This window comes from Plecotus auritus, assembly GCF_963455305.1.
Source record: "Plecotus auritus genome assembly, chromosome: 4".
Taxonomy (NCBI): Eukaryota; Metazoa; Chordata; class Mammalia; order Chiroptera; family Vespertilionidae; genus Plecotus; species Plecotus auritus.
Window position 1 is genome coordinate 166,521,488 of NC_137775.1, and position 25,247 is coordinate 166,546,734.

Consider the following 25,247-nt stretch of genomic DNA (forward strand, 5'->3'; position numbering starts at 1 on the left):
ATCTAAAGTCTTAATTTTAATCAAAGATGTCTTCTGGGAACTAAATATTTATGAATGATATAAATAAGAATCAAGCACAGTGTGATTTGAAAATATCATAGTTTATACATTTCTCAAAAAGCAATTTTCCTCAAATATTTAAAATCCATCCTTCTCTTGACTCCTATATTAAAATTTTGAATAACAAGTGATTTAAAAAACTAAGTAATTTTCTATTATGATTCTGAAAGTATGAAATTAAAAAAGATTAAGAACCTCCACTCTACTTTGAAGATCTTTCAGATAACTAGAAATATTTAATTGGCAAATTACTTGCACATGCCATTAAGTGGTTAGACTGAATTTGTTTTTAAAATTCTATGGGCTCTTATTCCTTAGCCTCCGCCACACTGTAATCTGAAATCATCAAGGTCTTCACTTATGCAAATTTTAACTTTCTACGTTTTTGTTTCCATACAGAATAACGAAATTAATGTGCTTTAATTTCCCAAAGATTCACTTTTTGAAGCTGCAAATCAATGGAAAAGTTTCCCATTAAAATAAAAAAGGTTTTCATCAAGCTACATTATTTCAAACCCTGCACCACAATCTCTCTCTCTCTCATGGATCCTAAAAAGTGCATTAATACAATAAACACAAAAAGGATGTTTCTGTTAAACCCGAAAGCAGCGGCTTTGGAGGCAAAGGGAGAGCGGCTGCACGGGCCGGCCGCCCTTTATCTCAGCAGCTTCACTGGGGGCCTTCGCCAGTGTGTGCTCAATCCTCCCAGAAAGTTGTGGTTTCGCTCTCAGGGCACTAATATTCCACCCTGCTGATGTGGTTAACACGTCTTTTAAGCAGGGAGCAAAGACAAATTGTTGAATTCGTGAGTTAAATGACATAATGGAGTAAGTGGATGCAGACCTATCTCTGCTGCCACAGGCTCCCATAGCAAGGTTGCCATTTCAAACCCTTTTGACAAGTGCCTTTTTATATTAATCACAGTTAAGGGTCTGAAGAGGACAGAAGTGTTCTGGCTGCAATTCAGACTTGCGCAAGGAAGTTCTAGCGGGAAAATGGGTGCCATTAAAACAGCATAAGGACAGAACAAGCACTTTGCACGCGCAACTCTTCTCATTAAAATGAGTTCGCACTGAGCTGCTGTACGCTTTCTATTATTCTGATTCTGCACATGGAGCTACAGTGGTGGAAAGTATCTTTCAAAAAACAAGCACACCCTGCATATTACATTGAAGTGATAGGTGATGCTGGCACAGGTAAAAATTAGGGCTAATTGAAAACTTCCAGTTCTGAACTTAGAGAGAGATGGACCCCCCTGGCATGAGCTCATGTGGCATCCTAGAAAAGAACACCATTCTTCTAGTAGCACCAGCAGACAACGTTGTGATTCCTACAAAACCAGTCACCTTCCCATCTCTGGGCCTGTTCCCACATCCGTGGAAGAGAGCTGTGAACTACACACCAGCCATTGTTCAATTGCAGGGTGAACCCCATCCCCAGGCACAGCTCCTTCCAAACACCTTCCCAAGCCCCATGCCCAAAGATTCTGATTCCGCGGATCTGAGACCAAGCCAGGGAGTCCACAGTTGTAACGAACACCTCCCCGTCGCTATCACAAGGAGAACCCACAGTCTGCCATCCAGATAAGAATCCTTCCTTATTCTAAAACCTGATGGATCTATAAACCCTCAAGATTAACACACTACTGAAGTCAGAGTAGGGAATGCTAGTTAACAACAACAGAAAAAGTTAAAGGCTGGCTGGGACTGAGCATTCGCTATGAATCTCTGCCCCATGCATCACCTAAACCAACAGCAACAGAGGCCAACCGAGATGTTTCCAACCCATCTGCTAAAAGAAGTTATTTCCAAATGGACAGAATAAATCATTAGCGGTCTTTCAAAACATCAAAAGTAGGTCAGTGAAAATGGCGTTTGGAGGCACAGAGCCGGCTGTGGTCACCCTCCAGGTGTGTGCCCGGGCTTTAATCATCGGCTGTGTTAATTGCCCTGAACACTCCCCGCCAGGAGAGAAGTCCATAACCAAAAAGCTCCAGCACTTTCAAATGCTTATAGGGGTACAAAGAATCCAAATGCATCCTCTAAATGCAAACATAATATCCATACTGTTTAAAAAAACAAGTAATGCTAGTTTCCTTAGACAGATGTTATAAAAAGGAATTTTCTTGCAAAAGCTTTAACATACATTTCACCCACCTTAAATGCTTTCAAGAGCAGAGGTACCACAAACGTATACTCACAGTGATCCCATATTAGTGTAAAACTGTTTTATTTCAATTAAAATGTCTAACTATCCACCTCCAACATATACCTAAACTGTAATTTTCTCTGAGAACGTGCAGTATGCGCTTGATTTTGTTTCCTTGATGGACCTATCAGAGCAAAAACTGCCTCGCCACTGTTGGAAGAAATCAGTCATTAGCAGCAAGATTACAGCAAATTTTCCAATTTAGAAAAACTGTATTTTTATCTCTCTCTCACACGGAAAGAATAATGGTATAATTTGACTATTTTTAAGTGAGCAGTACAGTTTAAAATAGTCACATTTTCCCAGTGCCTCAAGCTTTAGGATTTACTGTTAGCTTTGTGTTCTCCACGCCTTCTTTCCTCATCGCAAATTTTCTTCTCCTTTCATCTTCACACACACACACACACACACACACACACACACACACGGGAAGAAGCCCCCAACCTGGCCTCTCCACACCGACAGTCTTCTGAAGAGGAAAACTTTCAGCAGTCATTAACCAAAGAGGAGCTTCCAGGGCTGTGGAGACTTCCTCTCCAGTTGACATCCTCCCACCTTCTCCACAGGCCTCCTCCACCCCAGCCCACTCCCTATTTTTAAAGTGGAGTGATGAAGTAGGAAAAGGGACAATATTTTAGCCATTTGAAGCATGGGCAATTTTCAAATTATCCCACCAACTGGACGTGCTCTCTGATACTACTATCTTGCAAAATTGAAGCCATTATGGTCAATCGTGCAAATCCGTATTTAGCCTTTTGTGAACAGAGGGTTTTTGACCTGATGAATTGGAACAGCTTCTGAAGAGCCTAGGCATCTCAGGCGAGACCCTCGGTAACTGGGCACGCCACAACCTTTATCAGCGTGGAGGTCATTTACTTCCAAAAGCACACTGTTCTCACCCAGTAATCTTATTCTCCTTTGGAATGTGGGTAAGAAAATATATTCAGGTCCCAACATTATATAGAGTAAAATCATTATACGGCAATGATACTACATTAACACATTTTTGTGTGTATAAAACACCAAAATCAGACATAATATTAAAAGAAAAAATGTTCCCCCAATAATGCTCCTTAACCCATTTTCCCCAAGTTATCTTTTTGAGTAGTATTTCATTTTCCAAGACTCTTTACAAAGATAAGAAATAAATTACCCTCTTTCCAGTGAACTTAAAAAATTACAAATGTTTTATCTTCTTCTATTCCAATACTTATATTCCTCTAGCTTTTTAATTTATTATTAAATCTGGGTGCTTACCTTCAAAACTTCTCATTTCCATACTTTTAACTCTCATCATTTTCTGCAACTTGAACCAAAACGACTGAAGTGGGTTGTTTCCACATATTTCCTCCTGCCATCTAGCCTGTCCCTTTTCCCAGAGCATACCAAGTTCACTTTCATCACAGCAGGTATTCCTGGACAAAAATCTCACTGTGAACCCAGAATGGGACCCTCCGTTTTGGAAAACAGCTTGGCAGTATCTACCGAAGCTAAATATACACATTTTCTATGACCCAGCAATTCTACTCCTAGAAATGCCTACACAGACACACACACACAGACACAGAGACACAGACACACACCAAATCTATGTATATATAAGCACATTATTTGCAGCAGCCAAACTAGAAATGTGCAAGTGTCTATCAACATTTAGAAAGAGTAAATAGGGAAAAGGTCACACAATGGAATACTATACAGCAAACAAAAAAAAACAACAACCAAGTAAAAATGCAAAAAGATCTGGATGAATATCACAAATAAAACGTAAACAAAAGAAGTAGGAATGAAAGGGTACATGCTATCTCAAGATGCATTTACAAATATCAGGAATCAAAATAAGAAAACATGGTAAGAACAAGACTGTTGGAGGTATGTTTTGCCTCGAAGGAAACATGAGAACACAATGATCTAGGTCAAAGGAACAAAACTGAGGGAATGAAGATCTTTTCATTGTAGCAAACTCAGGGAGTGGTCTAGACATGGAAAGGTGGTGAACATAAACAAGGCCTCAGAGAAAACAGGAAAGAGTTCCCTAAAGTGGGACAATGGATGGTCCATCCCTCGCTCCATCTGACTTCTGCTTGCTGAGCATTGGGATACAAGTGAGTGGGAGCACGAACACTCCCGGCTTGTTGACCAACACTGGTGCTTGCTGAGCTTAGTGAGTGAGCCCTGCTTCAGACAAGCTCTTACGTAGAAATCCAATATGTAAACAGATGAAAGTGTTATTGCACTCCTCTGGGTGAAATGCAAGGCTCAGAGGCAAGGCTGGAGGTACCGCAGATCAGCAGCGCACGCCAGCCTTCCTGCAGCCCACAGGAAAGCCCCATATGACCCTCTTAGAGTGAGAAAACCATGCTCACCCCATGACCCCCATGACTGAGCCGATCTGAGAGGTAAAAAAAAAAGGGGGCCCTTCCTCTCTCACCACTCCATGCTTTACCCAGCCCAAAGACGCACACACAGGTAGACAGCCTTCAGAAATACAAAAGGCTCATTCTTGGGTGAAGGACTGACAAGGGCTAAGGAAGTAACCAGAGGTAGAATGAGTGACAGTGAATGTATCTCAAACAACCTCATAAGGACAGACATGTCATAGACTGAGGCTCTCTTCATACTGGGGGTCGATGAGACCAGGATTGACTAAGTCCTCTTTTCTGCCCAACTCCACTTCAAAAAAAAAAAGAAATTCTTCAACCCCATTATGAGTTTCCTGGAAAATGTACTAATTGCTAGATTCTTCTAAAAGGTACCTGCTGTCGAAACACTCCTTAGGCTCCCCACAATCCCCATGACTTTGTTTACCTGGACAAAAGCCTGTTACCCACAGCACCCACCTCCAGGATGACTCTACCTTACCTTATGAAAAGTGTTGAAAGTCAGCTGTTATTTTGGAATTGGATGGTCATTTGGGTGTCACCTTTGTACTACTCCTAGCACTTTCAGTTTAATCCTAAATAGGGATTAAGAGCTCAAAAAAGCCCAGGGCACATTTGATGACACCCACAGGATGAGGATCCCATCAGCTCATCATAAATGGATACAGAGTGTGCCCGGCTGTCTTTCTGTGAGAGGCTGACTGTGAAACAAGTTACCGGTAGAAGGCACAGTACTGGAGAGGGCTGCGTGTTCTTCTCCAATAACCATATGCAACAAATGATGTGACTAGAATTTTACATCCTTGGGATCCCCAATTTCTTACTTCAATCTCTTATGTCTTCAGAGATGGGGCAGTGTTCAAGCCAGAACAGGTGGTAAGCAAATTACTGGTAAATGGCTAGGGGTTAAACTGCAAGTAAAAAATAAAGGGGGAGAGGGGGTGCCTTGGACAGTTTTCTCAGTGGTTAGAGTGTAGTAGGCCCACAGACCGAAGTGTCTCAGGCTGGATTCCCATTTAAGGCTCAATCCCTGCCCTGGTCGGGGTGTGAAGGGGAGGCAACCAGTCGATGTGTCTCTCTCACATCTATGTTTTTCTCTCTCTTCCCCCCCATGCACTTTCCTCCCCTCCATTCTCTTAAAAAAAAAAAATGGAAAAAGTATCCTAAGGTGAGGATAAAAAAATAAAAAATAAAGGTGGGCAAGAAGAGAAGGGAAGAGAGGAGAGGCGGGTAGGAAGGAGCAGAAGAGGAATAGGAGGAGGAGGAGAAAGTAGACCCGCCCTTGTTCTTGCAAGTTATTTCTTTTAGCGATATTATTTTTATAAAGGCCTTTGTTTTCCAGGTAGCACTTTCATATGAGTAGATCTTTTCATCATTACGTAGTCCTGTAAGGTAGGTTATTACAGATGAGCAAAATAAAGCTCAGGATGTTGAAATGACCTGCCCATCAACAAACCACTAGTGAGAGTCAGAAACAGTTCTCATGTTACTGTTCTTCTCTCTACAAGTCCTAGGTGACATCTGCTTCCTCGCCTGTTCTTTTCTTCCAATGACACTAACACACACCCGTCCGCCCCGGCACTGTGGATTAAACTAGGGATGATGGTGAAAATCCCTGGTTTCTTTCCTCCACCAGCCGGTGGTGTGGCTGGTGGCAGCAACGTCCCTTGGCACTTCCTGCCGTGAAGGGAAGATCAGTCACAGTGAAGGAAAACATCTGAAGTCCATTTCTTAGTCCCCAGTCTCAACCCCGCTCTCTCCCTCCAGATTTGCTGCAGAAGGAGGAAGACGGAGAGCACACCTATGTTCAACACACTCAAACTCACAGGCTCGTCTTGTGTATCCCCAGGAAATGCTCTCACGGCATTTTCCCCAAACTGACTTCCACTGGGTGCATCAATGCCACCATGAGCTAGCTGCTTGCTTATTACTTAAAGATTTCAATGGGGACATTTTCCATTGGTGTTCCATTGAGAAGTTGTGGTTACAGTGATGCTAAGAGGAATTAGGTGATGAAAAACCAAACCAAACAAAAACCCAAAATTATTCAAGGCATTTTTAAATACTAAATAATCCTCAGGAAGTGTTCATGGAAAGCATGTGAGCTTCCAGATTATATGAAACAAAAACAGGCAAATACATGTCTTTTGCCTCTGCCCTCACGTATCGAGCCTTAAATAACTGTCATGTCAAATGAACATGGAACAGTGGGTGGGAGAGGGGGCAGCTACTGGGATAAATCTATTATACTTCTTACCTATACTGTGTAGTTCTCTTCAATTCCGATAAGGAAAAGGAAGACCGGAGAGGATAATTAACTTGGCTCAGAGGCACAAGTGGCAGAGTTGGAGGGGGCTAAGTTTCTCCAGTTTCTGAACTATTCCAGAACCATTCCAGAATGGATGGTGTTCTATTACACCATCTGTAGTTCCTGCCATTTCTCATAATCCATCCAGTAGGACGAGCCCAAGAGGTCTAAGTGCATTGGAAACTATGAATAAAGTCCTTAAAAATGGGCACATTAGCCATCTCCCCTGAGTGCACAATCGTATGCCCCAAAGGGCTCCCGAACTCTTCACGGGCACTGCTATGTATGAAGGCTCTCATGCACAGACAACCTATGCCGGACACCCCACAGTCCAGGGAAATGTAGTGCTCTTGGTCAAATCTAGCTTGGGTGGGCTGTTTCTTTTTAAAAAGAACTTACTACTGCCCCAGCCACTTCCTGGTCTTCCCTTTCTTCTAATACTTAAAAGACTTCAGGGTTTTCTGCGGCTTTGCAGCTAATCCATGAAGATGGTTCTGCCTTTCAGAACAAAGACAGCAGCAGCACAGCAGGCGCTGCCTGCCCAGCTGCGGGGGGAACGTGCTGTTTAGAAGAACAGGGTTCTCCGTGTACCACTCGGAACTACCATCCTGAGCAGCACCTCTGGCCTGAAGCTACCCCCTGAGGACAAGGTGAGGACAGGAAGTCGTGGGGACAGGAGTACCTTCTGTTCTCGGGCAGTTGACGAACTCCCTCATTCTCTCAGTGGAAAGAAAGCAATGCCGACTATGAAGAGATGAACAGAAGTCCTGTCTAGCTCTCACGCTCTACGACTCTGGGAAAATGTCCTGCCACATCCTAACTCACCATAAAGAACAAAACCAGAGCATCAAACTACTAAGCCAGAAACTTAGCTTTTCAAGCAGGGAGACAGTTAGACTGCAGCCCCCAAACAGTGATAGCTTTGCTCACAGGGATATGCTAATTTCTTAAAAGCACTTCCATACATTTTGTTCCATGGGGAAAAAGAGAGGCTCACACAAGCCTGCACTTGCTCAGGGGTGCACACACTCACGCCCCTTACCAAACGTCACCTCTCCTTTGCCAGCTTTGTCAAACAGCTGGAAGGCCACCATGAACAAAGCATCCGGGGCGCACAGGACAGATTCAAATGCTACAAATTCTTGAAAGGATATTAACCTGCAACATAAAACAAGCACAAAGCATAAAGTCAGTAGCCTGCAGAAAACAAATGCATACGCAAATATGTACTAAGGAAAAAAATAAATAAAACTCAAAGCTAAAAACACTTAGCATTTCATTTTACATACAGTGGCTGAAATGACAATGTACAGAATCTAAAAGGGGTGACAGGTTTGAGGATTCGGTGACACATTATAGATGCATTATATGGTAATTTCAAATGTAACTTTTCCCCAACATATCACTTTTGTTTCAGGCATAGTGTTGGATTCCAGAATTAAAGCTTGGATACTTAGATGAAGATGTGATTGTACAACAGCAAATAGAGCAGCTTTGTCATTCATTAATAATTTCTTTATACACTATGGAAGAATGCTTCACAGAGATTCATTCATTATTGACGTCTACTGACCCGTGTGGATTAAACTAGGGATGATAGTGGCAAAGGGGGAAGAATACAGATAAATAAAACAATAAATGTGACAGCAAGGAACCTGTAGTCTGGTAAGGCAGATATAAGACTAATGTAGAAACAGTATGCAGGAAAGACAAATCGTAAGACAGAGAACAGCGTGAAAGCAGAATTCTGGTAAGAAATCAAAGAAGGCTTTGTTGCAGAAATGGAATGTGAGCTGCCCCTGGAAAAGGAGTGAAATTCAGGTATGCAGTCATGGGCCCACAAGGGAGGGTACTTTTGCCCCACCAGTGTTGCTCAGTGGTTGAGCACTGATCTTTGAACCAGGAGGTCACAGTTCAATTCTGGTCAGGGCACATGCCCAGGTTGTGGGCTCAATCCCCAGTGTGGGGTGTGCAGGAGGTAGCTGATCAATGATTCTCTCTCCATCACTGATGTTTCTATCTCTCTCTCCCTTTCCTTTCCTCTCTGAAATCAATAAAAATATATATATTTTTTTTTTTTTAAAAGAAAGGGTACTTTCAGCAGGGGGCATGCCTGCAGCAAGGCAGATGCAAGAAAGCTGGGCATGTACGAGGAGAATGGTGAGAAACGGACTGGGTCTGTATGGTGGGGTGCATTAAAGAGAACATTGTAAAATGAGACTAGAAGTATAAGACCAGAGAGGGGCCTGATGACAAGTACAGGAAGCAAGGAGTGACTGAAAGTTTCTGAGCAAGGTCATGACATGATCAAATTTATCTGATAGGAAGAGCATGACAGGCCAGAGATGCTTTGACTTTCAAGAGGTAAACAAAGCCACAAAATCTTTTCTAAAAATGTTCTTTGCCACTATTTTGTATTTTAAATATCCAACTCTGTCGATGGTACATTAAGATAGTCCAAGCTTCTGGATGCTAATAGAGGGGAGAAGAAATCAGGAGCACATTCCTATGTTTCACAGAATACTTAATTACTTCTAAACATCTGATAGAGCATATTTTATAGAATGTCTTACAAAGCTACCTTAGCTGTTCCCAGAAATGCCACCTGGTTATAACAATGTCACAAAGAAAGGAGAAACTTGTGCTGTATTTCAATACACTATCTCTGTCATTCACCACCCAAAACCATCCTTACAAGTGAATGGGAACATTCAAGAACAGAATGTGTTACAGAAGAATATGTGCCCAGAACGTTTTATCCTCTACTACACAGGGAATTCTCCCACTGAGAATCTATGCTCAAGATCAGGGAGCTAATTCCAGTCAAACCTTCCTGATTGGCCCAAAGAGCTTATAACCTGTGGGGGAAGGAGAGGAAGTGATGTGCATATATACCCACCAAAATGCAAGAACTGAGAGTCACAGTAAAAGAAGAAATAAAACCACCAAAGGGCACAAAAGAAGGAGATTTATTTTGCCTAGAACTGGGCAATGCTTCATAGAGGTCTGGCATTTAAAGAAGACATTTTAAAGTTGACAAGATCTTAGAGCTCATCTACTTCAACCTCCTCGTTTTACTTTTGAGAGAACTAGAACTTAATGACTAGTATAAAGTGAACAATTGACTTCTGGCATTTGGACCTAACAGCCATGTGTCCTGGTTTCCATTTCACTGAGAAAGGATTCCAACTGGTATAGGAAGATGGAGAGAAGAGAGAAGGGTCCAGAGAGGCTGTGCCACCCTGAGGTAGGAACAGAGCAAAGTTAGGACAAATGCTGTGTTTCGAGAAGGATGTCAGTCACAAGGAGTCAGGATGTGGCTTGAGCTGTAATGATAGCCATCTGTGAAGGACCTTCAAGGCCAATTTACAGAACCTTGACTTTTCTGCAGGCAGTGAGAAGTCACTGAAAGTTGTGGGGTTGATAAATATTTTTATTTTAGAAAAGGAACAGGTGTGGAAGATGAATTTAACAGAGGAAAAAAGAGTAGGGAGACAGCATGACAGCGAGGGCTAGCGGGGTTCTCACCCAGGGCTAGAGCACAAGGACTGAAAAATGAGGAAGGGCTAGAGCAGTGGTCGGCAAACTCATTAGTCAACAGAGCCAAATATCAACAGTACAACGATTGAAATTTCTTTTGAGAGCCAAATTTTTTAAGCTTAAACTTCTTCTAACGCCACTTCTTCAAAATAAACTCGCCTAGGCTGTGGTATTTTGTGGAAGAGCCACACTCAAGGGGCCAAAGAGCCGCATGTGGCTCGCGAGCCGCAGTTTGCCGACCACTGGGCTAGAGCAACACAGTGGAGGCAGGAATGGAGGAATAACAACACCTGGTAGCGACTGGATGTCAGAGGCGGAAGATCAGGAAATAGGCCAAGTCACTCCACCACTTCTAACTTAGGTGACTGAGTGGGATGATGATACCACCAAAGATAAAGGGGGGAGAAAGGAACAGGTAGAGAGAAGGGAAATGAGAGAGTAAGACCAATTCTGACCAGGTTAAGTGTGAGGTACCAGTGGGACACTGAGGTATGGTACCCAGCAGGAAACCAAAAGGACCAGCGTGGAACTCAAGAGAGAGGCTGATACAAGCTGAACTGTGTTCCCCTGCAACCTCATGCTGAAGTCCCAACCTCTAGTACCTCAGAATAGGAGCTTATTTAAAAACTAGAGGCCCGGTGCACAGATTCGTGCACCAATGGGGTCCCTCGGCCTGGCCTGCGGGGATCAGGCCGAAACCGGCTCTCCAACATCCCCCAAGGGGTCCCCGATTGCAAGAGGGTGGTTCTCGGGTGATGCACCCTGGAATTGGGCTCCCTCCTCTCTGGTTCCAGGTGCATCACCCAAGAACCGCAGCTCCCAAGTCACCGCAGCTTGGCAGCTCCTGCATTGAGCACCTGCCCCCTGGTAGTCAGTGCACGTCATAGCTACCGGTCAGAGCATCTGCCCCTGGTGGTCATTGTGCCTCATAGCTACCAGTCGAATGGTCGGACGGTCTCTTAGGTTTTTTTATATATAGAAAGGGTTGTTGCAGATATAATTAGTTAAGATGAGCTCCTAGTGGAGTAGGGCAGGCACCTGATCCAATGTGACTACAGTCCTTATCAAAAGGGGAAATGTGGACAGACATGCGCACCGGGAGAATGACAGGTGAAGATGAAGGCAGACGTCAGGGTGATGCTTCTATGAACCAAGAACACCGAAGATTGCCAGCAAACCACAGAAGCTAAAAGGGAGGCATGGAGCAGGTTGTCCCTCTGAAGGAACCAACCTTGCCAACACCTTAATCTTAGCCTCCAGAGTGTGAGACAATACTTTTTTTTTTTTTTTTAAGTCACTCAACTTGTGGTATTTTGTTACAGCAGCCCTAGCAAACTAATACAGGGGCCAAGATCTGGGAGTCTTTAAACAAAGGCTACTTAAAGCTGTGAATGAAACTGCCCAGAAGCATTTCAATCAGAGATGCACGTTCAGACTACTGAGGAAGTACAGAGAAGAAATGTGTTTCTGATTGTCTGTTTGCTTCTCACCACCCCTTCTCACACTCCATGACCCCCTCTGAGCAGACCCCAGCAACCACACAGCCACATTGCTCACCAGGTTCACTTGCTGCCAAGTAAAAGGCAGAAAATAATCAGATTTGACCAATTTTTCCTGAACAGATGATAGGGTAGTTAAGAGTGAATCACACATACAGTGTGGTATCTAGAAAAGGCACACTTGATTTTTTTTTAAATATATTTTTATTGATTTCAGAAAGGAAGGGAGAGGGAGAGAGAGAGAAACATCAATGATGAGAGAGAATCATTGATCGGCTGCCTTTTGCACACCCCCTAATGGGAACTGAGCCCACAACCCAGGCATGTGCCCCGACCGGGAATCCAACTGTGACCTCCTGGTTCATAAGACGGAGCTCAATCAGTGAGCCACACCAGCCGGGCTAGAGAAGGGACATTTTAAAAAATTTAATGATATGAATAAAGAAAAGGCTTAAATAAAAACAAAAAAGAGCATCTTACCTCTCTCAAAATGGTACAAGAAACCTGAAGGCTAAGGATGTGCGTGAACAAAACCTCTGGCAACGTCAAAGTGGTTTCATAACCACAATAGGCCAATGAATACTCTGGTATTTTAGGCATGTCACAGATACCAGAAAGGTATGTGATTTGGTAATCCTCTTAGATACAAGTACTCTACATCGATGTAGGAGGTACACAGATGAACCGTGAAATCATAATATCTTACTGTTCATTAAGATTATTTTGGATTTTCAAGGTAATCTGATGAGAAGCCTACCAAAGTAATTATATAGTACTATATTCATTTACGGCATGGTATCTAAAAGCATTTATATATGTTTTCCATATAAACAGTACTTCAGTCTTGCTTTACAGATTTAATGGGTATTAGCATAAATTACAACAAAGAATACAAGCTTAATCAAGTTCAGACCTGGCTGCTGAGTTCGCTTCGTTCCCTTCCCACCCTCCACTCCCTAAACTCCTTTGACAATGTTACATGTCTTTTAAAATAAATCATGCAGCTCTGATGAACTCTACCTACTCTCGAAGGAAAAGTATTTGACATTCAAGCTTACCTGCAACAACTAATAATGAGACATGGGCCAGCTAACATGCAAGCAAACAAAGAAGTCACGTTTTCATGGACCTACACTGCTCAGAGATCAGGTTTCTAACTACTCGATTTTATGGTTCTGCTGCTACCAGAGATTTTTTTTAAGTAAGTCATGTTTGTTTTCCAAACTCGAGCTGTTTTTCTCCTCCCGAAAGCCATTTATAACAGCAGCAACCTAAGAACTCCTTTAACACGTTAAGCGCCCAGTCAGTCACCGGAGACTGACACTATACTTTCTGTCAGGAAGACAAAACAGGCTGGGCACTTAACGCGTTAAAGTCCACGTAAAGCAGGGAAAACACTACATACTACTATCAAATATTGAGCCAAAGAGGGCAGGGATTGAAGTAGATTCAGCCGAAACCAGTTTGGCTCGGTGGATAGAGTGTCGGCCTGCGGACTGAAGGGTCCCAGGTTCGATTCCGGTCAAGGGCACGTACCTTGGTGGCGGGCACATCCCCAGTGGGAGGTGTGCAGGAGGCAGCTGATCGATGTTTCTCTCTCATCGATGTTTCTAACTCTCTATCCCTCTCCCTTCCTCTCTGTAAAAAATCAATAAAATATATATATTTTTTAAAAAAAGTAGATTCAACTATGACAAGATCACATAAATATCATCTATATATATAAAAGCCTAAGCGACCATTACGACCGGTTGCTATGATGATGCACTGACCACCAGAGGGCAGACACTCAATGCAGTAGCTGCCCCCTGGTGGTCAGTGCACTCCCACAGCCAACCTCCCATGGCCTCTCCCCCTCTGGCTGGCCAACCTCCTGTGGTCCCTCCTTCTAGCTGGCCGGTCCCAATCGCCCCGATCATACAGGCCAAGGGATCCCACCCATGCACAAATTTGTGCACCAGGCCTCTAGTATACATAGAAAAATACTGGAGGGATACACACCAACACGATCACAGTGCTTCTTTATAGTAGCACCACTTTTGGTCTCCTACCCACATCCCTGCTCTACTTTGTAAGGGATAGTTCTTAGCCTGGAGATACTTAAAATTCAATAAAGAATACAGACAGCAAACTTTTGATACTATGGAAAAGGTGGTAAGTAATATAAGAGAACTGGAGATAAATTACTCAATTAATTCTGAGGATGGAGGGATTATTATTGTATTGAGACAAAGGAGGAGATGGGGAAATTAGGACCAAATGAGATCAGAAGGAAGAAGTGACCAAGAGGACATGTAACAATTAGTCTTGCAGGAGACGAAAGAAGTTGCGACTGGTGGTGGGAGAAGAAGAGGCTACCAACTGCAGTGGGGCTCTGGTGCTTACTCTACGTGCTGGGCAAAGGCCAGCGCTAGGAATACACAGATGAAAATGCAATCTCTGCTCCCCAAGAACTGGTGGTCCGGGGGGGATGGTGAACCGGGAACAGAGGAAGGAGGCCAGAGGTGAAAACCCACATGACATGGCGGTTCGCTGGAGTGAGGGCAAGTGCATGCAATGCAAGGCATGGTGGCCGTGTCCTGATGGTAGACAAGGGTCTGAAATGTTTAATGACATGACGAATTTGTGTTCCAGACTGTTTAATCCAGCAGAGGAGTGATAAATGAACTGAAAGGGTAAGAGCCCAGAGCTGGGGAGATGGGTTGGTTGAACCCAGGAAAGAGCCATGAAGGCCTGAAGGAGAAAGATGTGCTCCTATGACAAAGAGACAAGAGTCAACGGTGCTATGATCTCCAGAGGACAATGTGACAGCACAACAAGACTTACAAATGCCCACACTCTTTGACACATCCCACTTCTAGGATCTTATCCTAAAAAATAATTAATTAATGTGTGCAAACTTTTACCCACAGAGCATAATTGATAATCATGAAAAAGTGAAAACCACCTCAATATGCACCAGTATGTGACTGATTAAATACAGCAATACTATCCAACCACTAAAAATTGTTGTCAATGTTGGTCCATTTTTAACAAAATAATAAGTAATATTTTATACACTCACACAGCTTGAAGGATGCACACCAAAGTGTTGGCAGTGATTATCTCTCAGGAGTTAAATTATTAGAAATTTGTTTCCTTTCTTTTTGCTTGCCCATATTTACTAATCTTTTCAGTAATACACACAGTATACTATTTTTGCAATAAAAAAATACAAATGTATATAAGACAAAACAGCAAGGACCAAGACTTGAGTAATGACAGAAGGACTGAATAAGAAAAGAGGGGGAAGGGGACTAAAAAAAGAAACAAATGACTGAAACAATCACACTACCTCTGGCTATCCAGGGGGACAACCTCCAGTTCTCCTATTTCTCCTGATGCTGCTTATTCTCGATAGGCAGTGGCTCCTACCCCATGTGGTCCCTTTCATCTCCAGCCCGGCTCCTATCTCCAGGCCAACTCTGCGGCTATGAAAGTTTAAGCGACTGCACATAAGGATCTGATCTGTTCAGACTTCAGGAAGTTTGGTTGTAGACAACGCACCATATCAAAACCCAATTACCACTTTTCCTTACAGTTCCTAACCACAGGAGTGCTTCGCAAGAATAACTTCTCCTTACAACACTCTTCTGTGTGTTATAACAGAAGCCAAACAATTGTCCAGGATTAATGGCAGAGATAAAAGTAAAATCCAACTCCAAAAACAGGGCTCCAACCACCAGACCACCCAGGTTCCCTGAATGTCGGGGCGGGGAGGGGAGGAGGGGGGAGCACACAAAAAACAGAACTGGGCTTTCCTGTGATCACGTTCATCCAAAGAGCTTTGGCCTCCATTATTTGAACATCTTTATTAGCTTTGGGTGTTTTCCAGTTCTTTTATCTCCCTCCCAAAAGCCTTGCAAATATACACTGTTCAGGCCACCAAGCACATACGTACCCTATACCTATATATGCCAGGAAATACCCCAGACAGTAAGAATACCATGAAAATGAGTAAGATTGACAGAACCTGTGTCCCTAAGGAATTACAGTCAGTGGGTAAGGTAAGCAATGAGGACAAAAGTACAAATATAGAGATAAGATGATTCCAAAATCAGGTAACTGTTGCAGAAGATGTGGAATGCATTAAACCAGTGTTCCTCAGTCCCACAGAGCCTATTCCATTTGACTGGTCTGAGAAGGACTAGAGCCACCATTTGTTTTTTTAAACTTCTCAAGTGATTCTACCATGCAGCCAAGCTTGAGAATGATAGGGATGGCAAAGAGGGAGCTGCTTGCCTAAGGTGGTCAGAAAATGCCTCTAGGGAGGAGGCATTAAGATCCGAATGATGAAAAGAAGAAAGCACTGGAAGATCGGCAGGAAGGGTATTTGGGGCAGAAGAAATAGTTGAAGAGCTTGCCCTGAGACAGGCCAAGTTCCACGGGACTAGGTCCATGGGCCAGGAGACAACTGAGTGGCTGGAGACTAGAGGAGAAGGGAAGTGAACAGGGACATGGGATGAAGGAATGTGCAGGGTACACAAGGCCCTTGGATTTCATGCCAAGGGAACATGGGAAATAGCCACTGTCAGAGGGTTTTATACAGGGGAGTGATGTGAGCTCATGAAATGACTACTCAGGAGCCTGCGGAACACGGACTACAGGGCCAAGCAGTGAGTCCACAGTCAGAAAGTGGCTGCAGTAGCCCTGGCTCCGTCAGTGGTCCTGCGCCCTGAAAGGTTGCTGGTTTGATTTCCAAACTGGTCAGGGCACATGCCCTGGGGGCTTCAGGCTCGATCCCCAGTAGGAGGCATGCAAGAGCAGCTGATGGATGTTTCTCACATTGATGTTTCTCTCCCCTTTCCTCTCTCTCCCAAATAAAAAATATATATTTAAAAGAAAAGAAAGTGGCTGCAGTAGGCTGGAGTTGTAGCAGGAGCGACATCAATAAGAATGGTCAAATCCAGGATACATTTTCTAGTTAGAGCTGGGGGGTGGGCTTGTCCTGGAAGTTTTTAAAGCCCAGGGGCAGGAAATTCAGGTGCCAGCTAGGGACCCTGGGTGGCCGGTGCTGCAGGGGCCATGGCAGCCAGAATCACAGACAGACTCTAAGTCCCCAAGGTTCCTGAAGATATGAACACTACTATTCAAGCAGATGATGACGGAGCTCATAAATAACGATTTTATGTCATATGCCCATTGATGGTCGGTGAGCAAACAATCTAAGCTTCACAGCCCCAATATGTAAATTTCTTAACAGTGACAATGCATTATCACCAATTTTATATTCTAAAAACCATTAATAATATTACTTACTAATCATCAGTAATAAGGGGAAAGAGACCTGAGTTCTAGTGTTCCCTTTGCCTGACTGATCTTGCCAGGCAAGTTGGAGGAGGCCTTCTTTCCTGATCTAGGAAAGGTGCTGTCTCCCATGCCTTTCACTCTACAATCCCATTCTCTTCCACTTTCAGTTACAGGGAGCCTCCCGTGCCACTCTGGCTCTGGCATGGCCTTGGCATTCCCGGGAGTGCATCTGTTCTGAGGCCAGCTGGGCTTCAGCTCGACCGCTCACTCGGGTTCAAATCTCACTGCGGTGTTTGCCAAGGGCCTATTTAAATTCATTGGCTCCAATGAAACCTGGCAGATTGAATAGTGTTCAAACAAGTAGGTTACTACTGCCTGGCTTTAAAAACCTATTAAAGATTTTATTAGAGACTTTACTGTACTGTTATCATGAATTTAGCCTATAAATACAGCCTCTGCACATATCACTGCCTCCATATTGCCAAAAAAAAAAGAGATAAATATATAGGCTCTCGTACTTGTGAGCTTAATGCAGTAAGTGATACACCCACACTTCCAGATGTACCTGTCTGTCCACTGTCTTGTATTTCACTCCATATAGCATTTGAGCTGCCCAAGGCTGACTGTGCCAACAGGTGGGATTTATGGAGGGCGTTCTTGTACCGCCTGCATTTTCTCCCTTACCAGAGGGATCGCACATCTTTACCAGTTGAGTTCCATCCCTTCTACTTCACTGTTGCTAATAGTTCACTCAATTACATCCTAGAACATGTCTTTCACCTATACATCTTCTGTTCCCCAATCCTCCTTCCCCTCTCTGTTAAATAATGCTGCCAGCCAACCTCAGGAGGATGTGTTCCCTTGTCTTGCCACACACCTCACAATAACCCATCTTTTGAGCTTTGAGTCATAAAGACATTCTAATCGTGGCCAATCCCCACAAGATTGATACTGCATCAAGGAGAAGAATCACCAAGCTTTTTAAAACTAGAGACAAATTATACTCTTTATCTCTGTAAGATTCTAGATAGATACCCTATTTCTTAAATACTAATAGGCATCCTTTTTTTAAATCCTCATCCAAGGATCTGTTTACTGATTTTAGAGAGAGAAGAAGGGAGGGAGAGAGAAGGGAAGAGAGAGAAACATCGATAAGTATGCACCGCAACTGGGGATTGAAACTGTAACCTAGGTATATGTCCTGACCAGGAATCAAACCCACAACCTTTTTGGTGTCTGGGACAATTCTCCAACCAACTGTGCCACGAGGCCAGGGCCACTAACAGACATCATTTAAAAACTAAAACACTATCTCATCATATTATATTATTTCTATTTTATAAAATTACCAATATTGAGAGCAGAATTTAAGGTGCATCAAAAATATTCTGTATTTTACTTACATCATGGGTTAAACAGTATTTTGAGATCTATCCACAGACTTTGTGTATTTTTAAAGGAAAAATGTACTAAGTTAAAACACACACACACAAAATTTTTAATTGGCGATAGCCTTAAAGGGGGAAAGAAAGACCATTGGCATAAAAAGAGGGAAAGTAGTTGTAAACCATAATGGAAAATCAATTAGGCAAGCAAAGCCGATTTTTTTTTAAAATCTAGGTTTTCTACATCTTCCCAATTCTTTTAATTAAGCCTGGATGAGGAGGCTTTGACTTTATTGAAATGGCAAATGAAGAACAATAATGGGGAGATAAACCACAGATAAGAAATCAGTAACTGAAAGCCAGCAGGCATACAAATTTATTAACTAGCATTTTTTAAGTGACCACTGTGTACTGGCAAACACTGCAAAAAGTAGCAGGTTAGTTGTTCAATTGCCACTGAGTAGCCAGGTGCTTCAAATGCTTCCAGTAGAGCAGGCACTGCCAACCCCTTTGTTTATCTGACTTCAGTCTCCAGCTTGCTTGTTCCCTTGGTTCAGAGCTGGAAAGCACAAAAAGTATCCTCCACTCAAGAGACTCTGGGTGCCTAAGGCACAGAGGACAGCCTGAGGGACAGAACTTTCTCATGCATACTTTTATGTCCATATTACCTATGCGTGTTCTTTGCTCAAATTAACACGTGAAAAGAAAAAAGAAAAAAAAAGATTGGGTTAAATGATTTTTTAAATTGGAACATAATGCCTTTCTCAAAGTGTTTTTCTTCATCTCCGATGCAAGGAAATGATGAGTAAAACAAGATTTGAAAACAAAAGGCACCTAAGCATGGACACAACAGTGAGGAGCAAAAGTGCCACTTTCAGTGTTTAAAAACTACGTGACATCAGTTTTACTGATTCCTCTTTGAGAGACATTACCAATTACTCAGGAACATTTTAACATGTTCTTCCGTTCAGTTAAAATCCTACGTTTTGGACCCACACAAGAAACCTTTTTTGATGTAATTGTAACATAAGCTACTGGCAAAGCAAACATTAAGTGACTGAAGCAGCTTTTATCATGTTTTTAAAAATAAAATTATTCATGGTGTGGGCAAGAAGAAATAGAAGTACACAGGCTTGAGCCAGAATATCACACATGAACACAACAGCCAACATTAATATCTGCTGCGCCAGCTGAATTCAAATTAACCCAATTTTACATGTTAATTAAACCAGCTATTTTCTTCTTATTGTATTTTTCCTTCTTAAATAGTAGAGTCTACAAGTGATTCCCAACAGACTTGTTCCAACAACAATGACATATTCATTTACTTCTATTATGACCATATAATACAGTAACTGAGCAGTAATTTTTCACAGTCAATTACGTGTGTGGTTCTTTATGCTTAAAGATGCTGAAATAATGTGTACTGCAGAGCCATATGCCCGAATCTCCAAGTCTGCCTGCCGCAGTTGCCGGGGTAACACATTTTCTCTCCGGTTTAGCATAACCCTTCATTGAATATCATTAGCTGTCATTAAATAGCAAACATTAACATGAACTTCAATACACTACTTAGATAGAGTCATTTTACCATATAAACAAGTGCTCCATCATTTATAAGAAGCTTAAAATTGATTATGCTTTTCTGTATTTAAGACCATGAAAAAGAAGAAAAAAAAAGTGCCCACGTGTTGATTCCAAATTGAATTTGCAGAAATTTCTGTTACCAAAAGAGAACTCAGACCTAGTTTCAGGGGTAACAATTCTCATCAACAGGGTCCTAATAGTCAAGGTAAGCATAGGAAAATCAGGTTTTTAAAATTTATCCAAAGTTGTAAAATATTTCCATCAATTTCATCTCAACCAAAGACTGTTTCACCCTCCTTTCTGAGGGTGGGGGAGGCACTTGAGTTCAGTAACAATAAATTTGTTGAATAAGGCATTTAAAAACCAAAGCACATAGTGATAAATAGAAGACACAGGATACACTGTGCATTACTTAAAGTATCTTACATACTAAAAATGTAATGGAGTGTCCTCTAGTTTAGATATGGTAATATATGGTTTACACAGGCTGTTCTGGAGCAATGCCAGCATTAGGAGTAGCAGCCATTCCCAATAATTTCCATCAGCCCCTCATCCCATGCCACCCCGAACAAGCATCTGCGTCTAGTAAAAACCATGTGCTTGCTTTACAACCAGTCTCAGCCCTAAGAGCTCTCCCTTTCCAAACGACAGTACCACTTTTAAACCCTGAAATCATAATTTTCCTGAGACACATCATAATTCCATGTAAAGCTAAACGCTTGGCCTCTAAGCAACTGCAACTTGTGCTCTATCATCTGCATTACAAAGGGCCTCCAACTTTTCGTTGTTAAAGGACACACACAAAAACAAAATGAATCATCAAAAGGCAAAGCTACCTCCAATACATTTTCTCACCTTTCCCTCTACAGGAGAAAGGCAGGCTCCAAAATCCTAGAAGTGGGGGGCAAAAGAACTGGTTAAGGTTCAGGAGGCAGCCCCCAAACTGTCCATAGTCAACTTAAGAATAACTAAAAGAGAAATCTCTGCCCAGAACAAATGAGTTCTTGGTAATGGGGATTGAGATCCCGGATACTACAATTACGGCGATGAACTGGGATCTTTTTCTTCTTCCAACATCTGTTTCCTAATCCCAAGTAAGGAAGAAATGGCCACAGGAAAGGGAGTGACTTAGCCTTGGGTAGTGGTATGTCCTTACCTCCCACTGATCCACAATTATTCACACAGCTGTTTGCAAAGGTGAATGGAACCTCAATCACCATGTTCAGTGCAGGGGTGGAGATGTGGTTAGCAAAGAAAAAATTATGTGATAGTAAATGTATATTCCGTTTTGGTTTCAGCACTCTGCTTTGAAATGAGGTTAATCATGAGGAACAAATTGATACCAACAATAAATTTTAAGGAAAATGTTTTCAAGATATATTGGAATTAGTACAGATTCAGTTACTTCTCTGACGCCTCCATGACAATTTGTGTTCTGAATGATTATCTAAGATGCTGTAGGATTTCAAATAAAACTTTAAAACTAAATTGTATAAACTATCATTACTTGGAAAAGCAGCCTAGTAACTCAAGAAATATTATTAATGAGAACTGAAATAAACAGTGATTTCTGCTAACAATATTCTGATTAAGTCATCTTTCTGGCTTTTACCCCAAATTCAAAATAAACAGAAAGCTATTCCCATCCCTATCCCCAATACAGATTAATTAAAAATTAACTATATGAGCAAAATTTGCTGTTATAAGCACTTGCCAAGATCTAGTAAAGAAAAAAAACATAAGCTTTTCATATTTAACTGTGTTTCACAATAGTAATGATCATGAACAACGAGTTCACCTATTAACACAGGCCACCCATCAATGTTGATTCGTGTGAAAATAATGAAAAGTATTTATTATAACTGTCTGAGCCTGGTCTACCTAGGTCAATTTTATTTTACTGCCTGGAAGTACCTATATAAATGTTGGAAAAACAGGTAAGGAAAGAAAAATTTTCTGTCCCAATTAATCCAACGTGGTTTCCCATCCTATTCCACACAATCTCTGCAACCATTAGCAAGCACTGTTTCTAAGGGTCTCATACAACACCAAGTTTTTTTTAAAGCAGGCAATTACAACACAGAACAGCAATAGTAAAGAACAATCAAAGTTAGAAAGTGGTGGGAATACTTTATATTTTTGCAAAAGCAAATGAAGCTACAAGACTTGCGAGGCTCTCTGGATTTTTCTGGGTACAATTATTGCTCGTTGTGGAAAAGCAACATCAGAGTTTAATGCTTTTTCCTTCAGTAGGTGGGTGACTGTTTTACTTCCTGACTTTCAAAAACAGAGAGCACTGATCAGAAAACCATAAAGTGATAGAAAGAGGGTTTCAATATGAGGGCAATATGGCCAGTCAATTCTCAGGGACTTTCAAGGGGCATTTTCTCCAAATGGAAATGCAACTCCTTTAGTGAATTTTAAACATTATATTATATTCTAAGGTAATAACTGGAAAGACAAGGTGAACTAAAATTTCGTAAAAGAGAAGAGACAGGGATGCATTTATTTAATTCCACAGCAGAAGGCTGTAACTCCCCAGACCACAAGCCTCAGCAAACACCTTGGCCTTCCCAGGGGGCTGAAGGGGAAGGGCAGGCGTCTCAAATAAGATCAAGAACCTAATCCTATGGGTGGTTTCTTGGTACAAAGAATGGATTTTATAAAATGAGAACGACCCTAGACTATGTGGTACCAGCCTATTGGGTGAGGATAAAAGTGAAGACAGGAGAAGAAAAAAAGATTTGCTAAAAGTTGCAGCACCTGTTCCAGAGACAGACTGTGTAAAATGTTAGTGTTCCTGGGGGGTGGCGGGGGCGGGGGGGGGATGACTACCAGGGACTTGAACAGGCTGAATTTCAGTGTGGAACAGAAAGATAGCCTGAGAATCCCATCCCCTCATCATCTTGATAACAATAGCTCACACACTCATGGCACGTTATGCATGCATCCATTCAAATTCATTCAAAAGCACGGATGGGGTGCAGCTATGTGCCAGCCACACTGTTTGAGGACCTGCAGATTCAGCAGTGAACAAAAGAGGCACAATCCCTACCTTCCCGAAGCTTCCAGTCAAGTGTGTGTGAGAAGGTCCAGGGGGAGACAACAATCAAACATGAAGGTCTTTGTTACAAGAGAATCACTATGAGAAAGGGTAAATAGCAAAAGGGTGAGTGTTGGGGTTCAATTTACAACAGTGTGTTTAGGGAAAGCCTCCCTGAGGTGTCATCAGAACAGACCGTAAGGAGGTGACTATCTTAGGGGAAGAGAAGTGCAAAGGCCCTCAGAATGGGACTTACACCATCGGCTCCCCTGGTTCTCAGGCTCTTGAATTCAGACTGACTTTCCTCCATATCTCATGAGCCAATTTCTACACCTCTCCCTCTCTGTCCCCACCCTCTGTCACTATATTGAGATCCCTGACTAATACATATGCACATATGCATAAACATATACTCTCTCATAGGAAAATATAATATAATATAATATAATATAATATAATATAATATACTATACTATACTATAATATAATATAATATAATATAATCTATATATAAAAAAGCCTAAGCGACTATCTGACCTTTCAACCGTCCGACTGGTAGCTATGATGCGCACTGACCACCGGGGGCAGACGCTCAATGCAGGAGCTGCCAAGCTGCGGTTACTTGGCAGCTGCGGTACTTGGGTGATGCACCCAGAACCAGAGAGGAGGGAGCTCGATTCCAGGGTGCATCACCTGAGAACCTCCCTCTCGCAATCCAGGACCCCTCAGGGATGTGGGAGAGCCAATTTTGGCCCAATCCCTGCAGGCCAGGCCAAGGGACCCCACCAGCGCACCAGGCCTCTAGTATAATTTAGAAAGCTTGCATACCTGCCTTTGGGTATAAATAGGGAGAGAAATATAAATATATACATACATACCAATTTACTTATATTTGGGGAAGAAACATCCTTTGGAAAGGAAAAGCCAAAAACTAAAGTTAATGAGAGTGAACTCTAAAAGGGAGAGAGAAGACAGGGTGAGAGGGACAGGAATGCTAAGTCATACTTTTCCGAGGATACCTGCTTCTGTTATAGTTTTCACTTGGGAAGCATATGTTTTACATATTCAAAAATTAAATTAAGTCTACAAGAAAAAAAAACCCCTTAAAAACTGAAAACAAACTGAAATGAATGAACCTAACCATATAGCAAGTTGGTGGCAAAACCACATAGAGAAATGAATTATTTTAAACTAGAGGCCTGGTGCATGGATTCGTGCACCAGTGGGGTCCCTCAGCTTGGCTCACCATCTCACAATCCAGGACCCCTCAGGGGATGTTGGATTGCCGGTTTTGGCTCAGTCCCCACAGGCCAGGCCGAGGGACCCCACTAGTGCACAAATCCGTGCACCGAGCCTTTAGTATATGCAAGTAAGATCTTTGGTTAATTTCTTCCCACCCTCTTCCCTCCCCTCTTCCCTCTGAGATTCATCAGTCTGTTCCATGTTTCCATACCTGTGCATTGAGGGTCTGTCCCCTGGTGGTCAGTGCGAGTCATTAGCTATTGGGTGAATGGTCCAACAGTCACTTAGGCTTTTATATATATAGATAATCTTAGAGCACAGTCACTGTACATATTTAGTGGGATACATTCTAAGCACAAATAGAGCTGAAAAGACATCTTAAACTTCATTCACTAATTAACTGTTAGCAGCAATACTGGTATTATTTTAAATATATCCTATATCTTGCATATATGTAAGTATGTAAATGCTGTTGGTAACCAAGACTTTCAATGAAAGACTAAAGATATAAGTAATAATGAAAAATATTTTGAATTTAATTTTGTCAATTGTTTAACTTTGAAATCAATATACCAGTATGAACCGAAGACTTTTTCCCCCACTAGCCAGTGAAAAGACCCAAAAGCAATGACAACCCAAAAGTAAGAAGCACAGATAGTTGCCAGATTGTGGTTTCTAAAAAACCCTCCTTTGCTTTAGCAGATA

The 25,247-nt window shown here is 42.2% G+C and overlaps 1 protein-coding gene across 2 annotated transcripts in view; it reads right to left on the bottom strand.

Annotated features, from left to right (window-relative positions):
- SLC25A13 (solute carrier family 25 member 13) overlaps positions 1–25,247 on the bottom strand; it is a 158,745-nt gene that overhangs the window by 89,726 nt on the left and 43,772 nt on the right. For both annotated transcript variants that reach the window (XM_080664864.1, XM_080664865.1), the window contains exon 4: positions 8,000–8,115. In XM_080664864.1, coding sequence (XP_080520990.1) covers positions 8,000–8,115 — 116 coding nt within the window. The remainder of the gene's footprint in view (positions 1–7,999; positions 8,116–25,247) is intronic.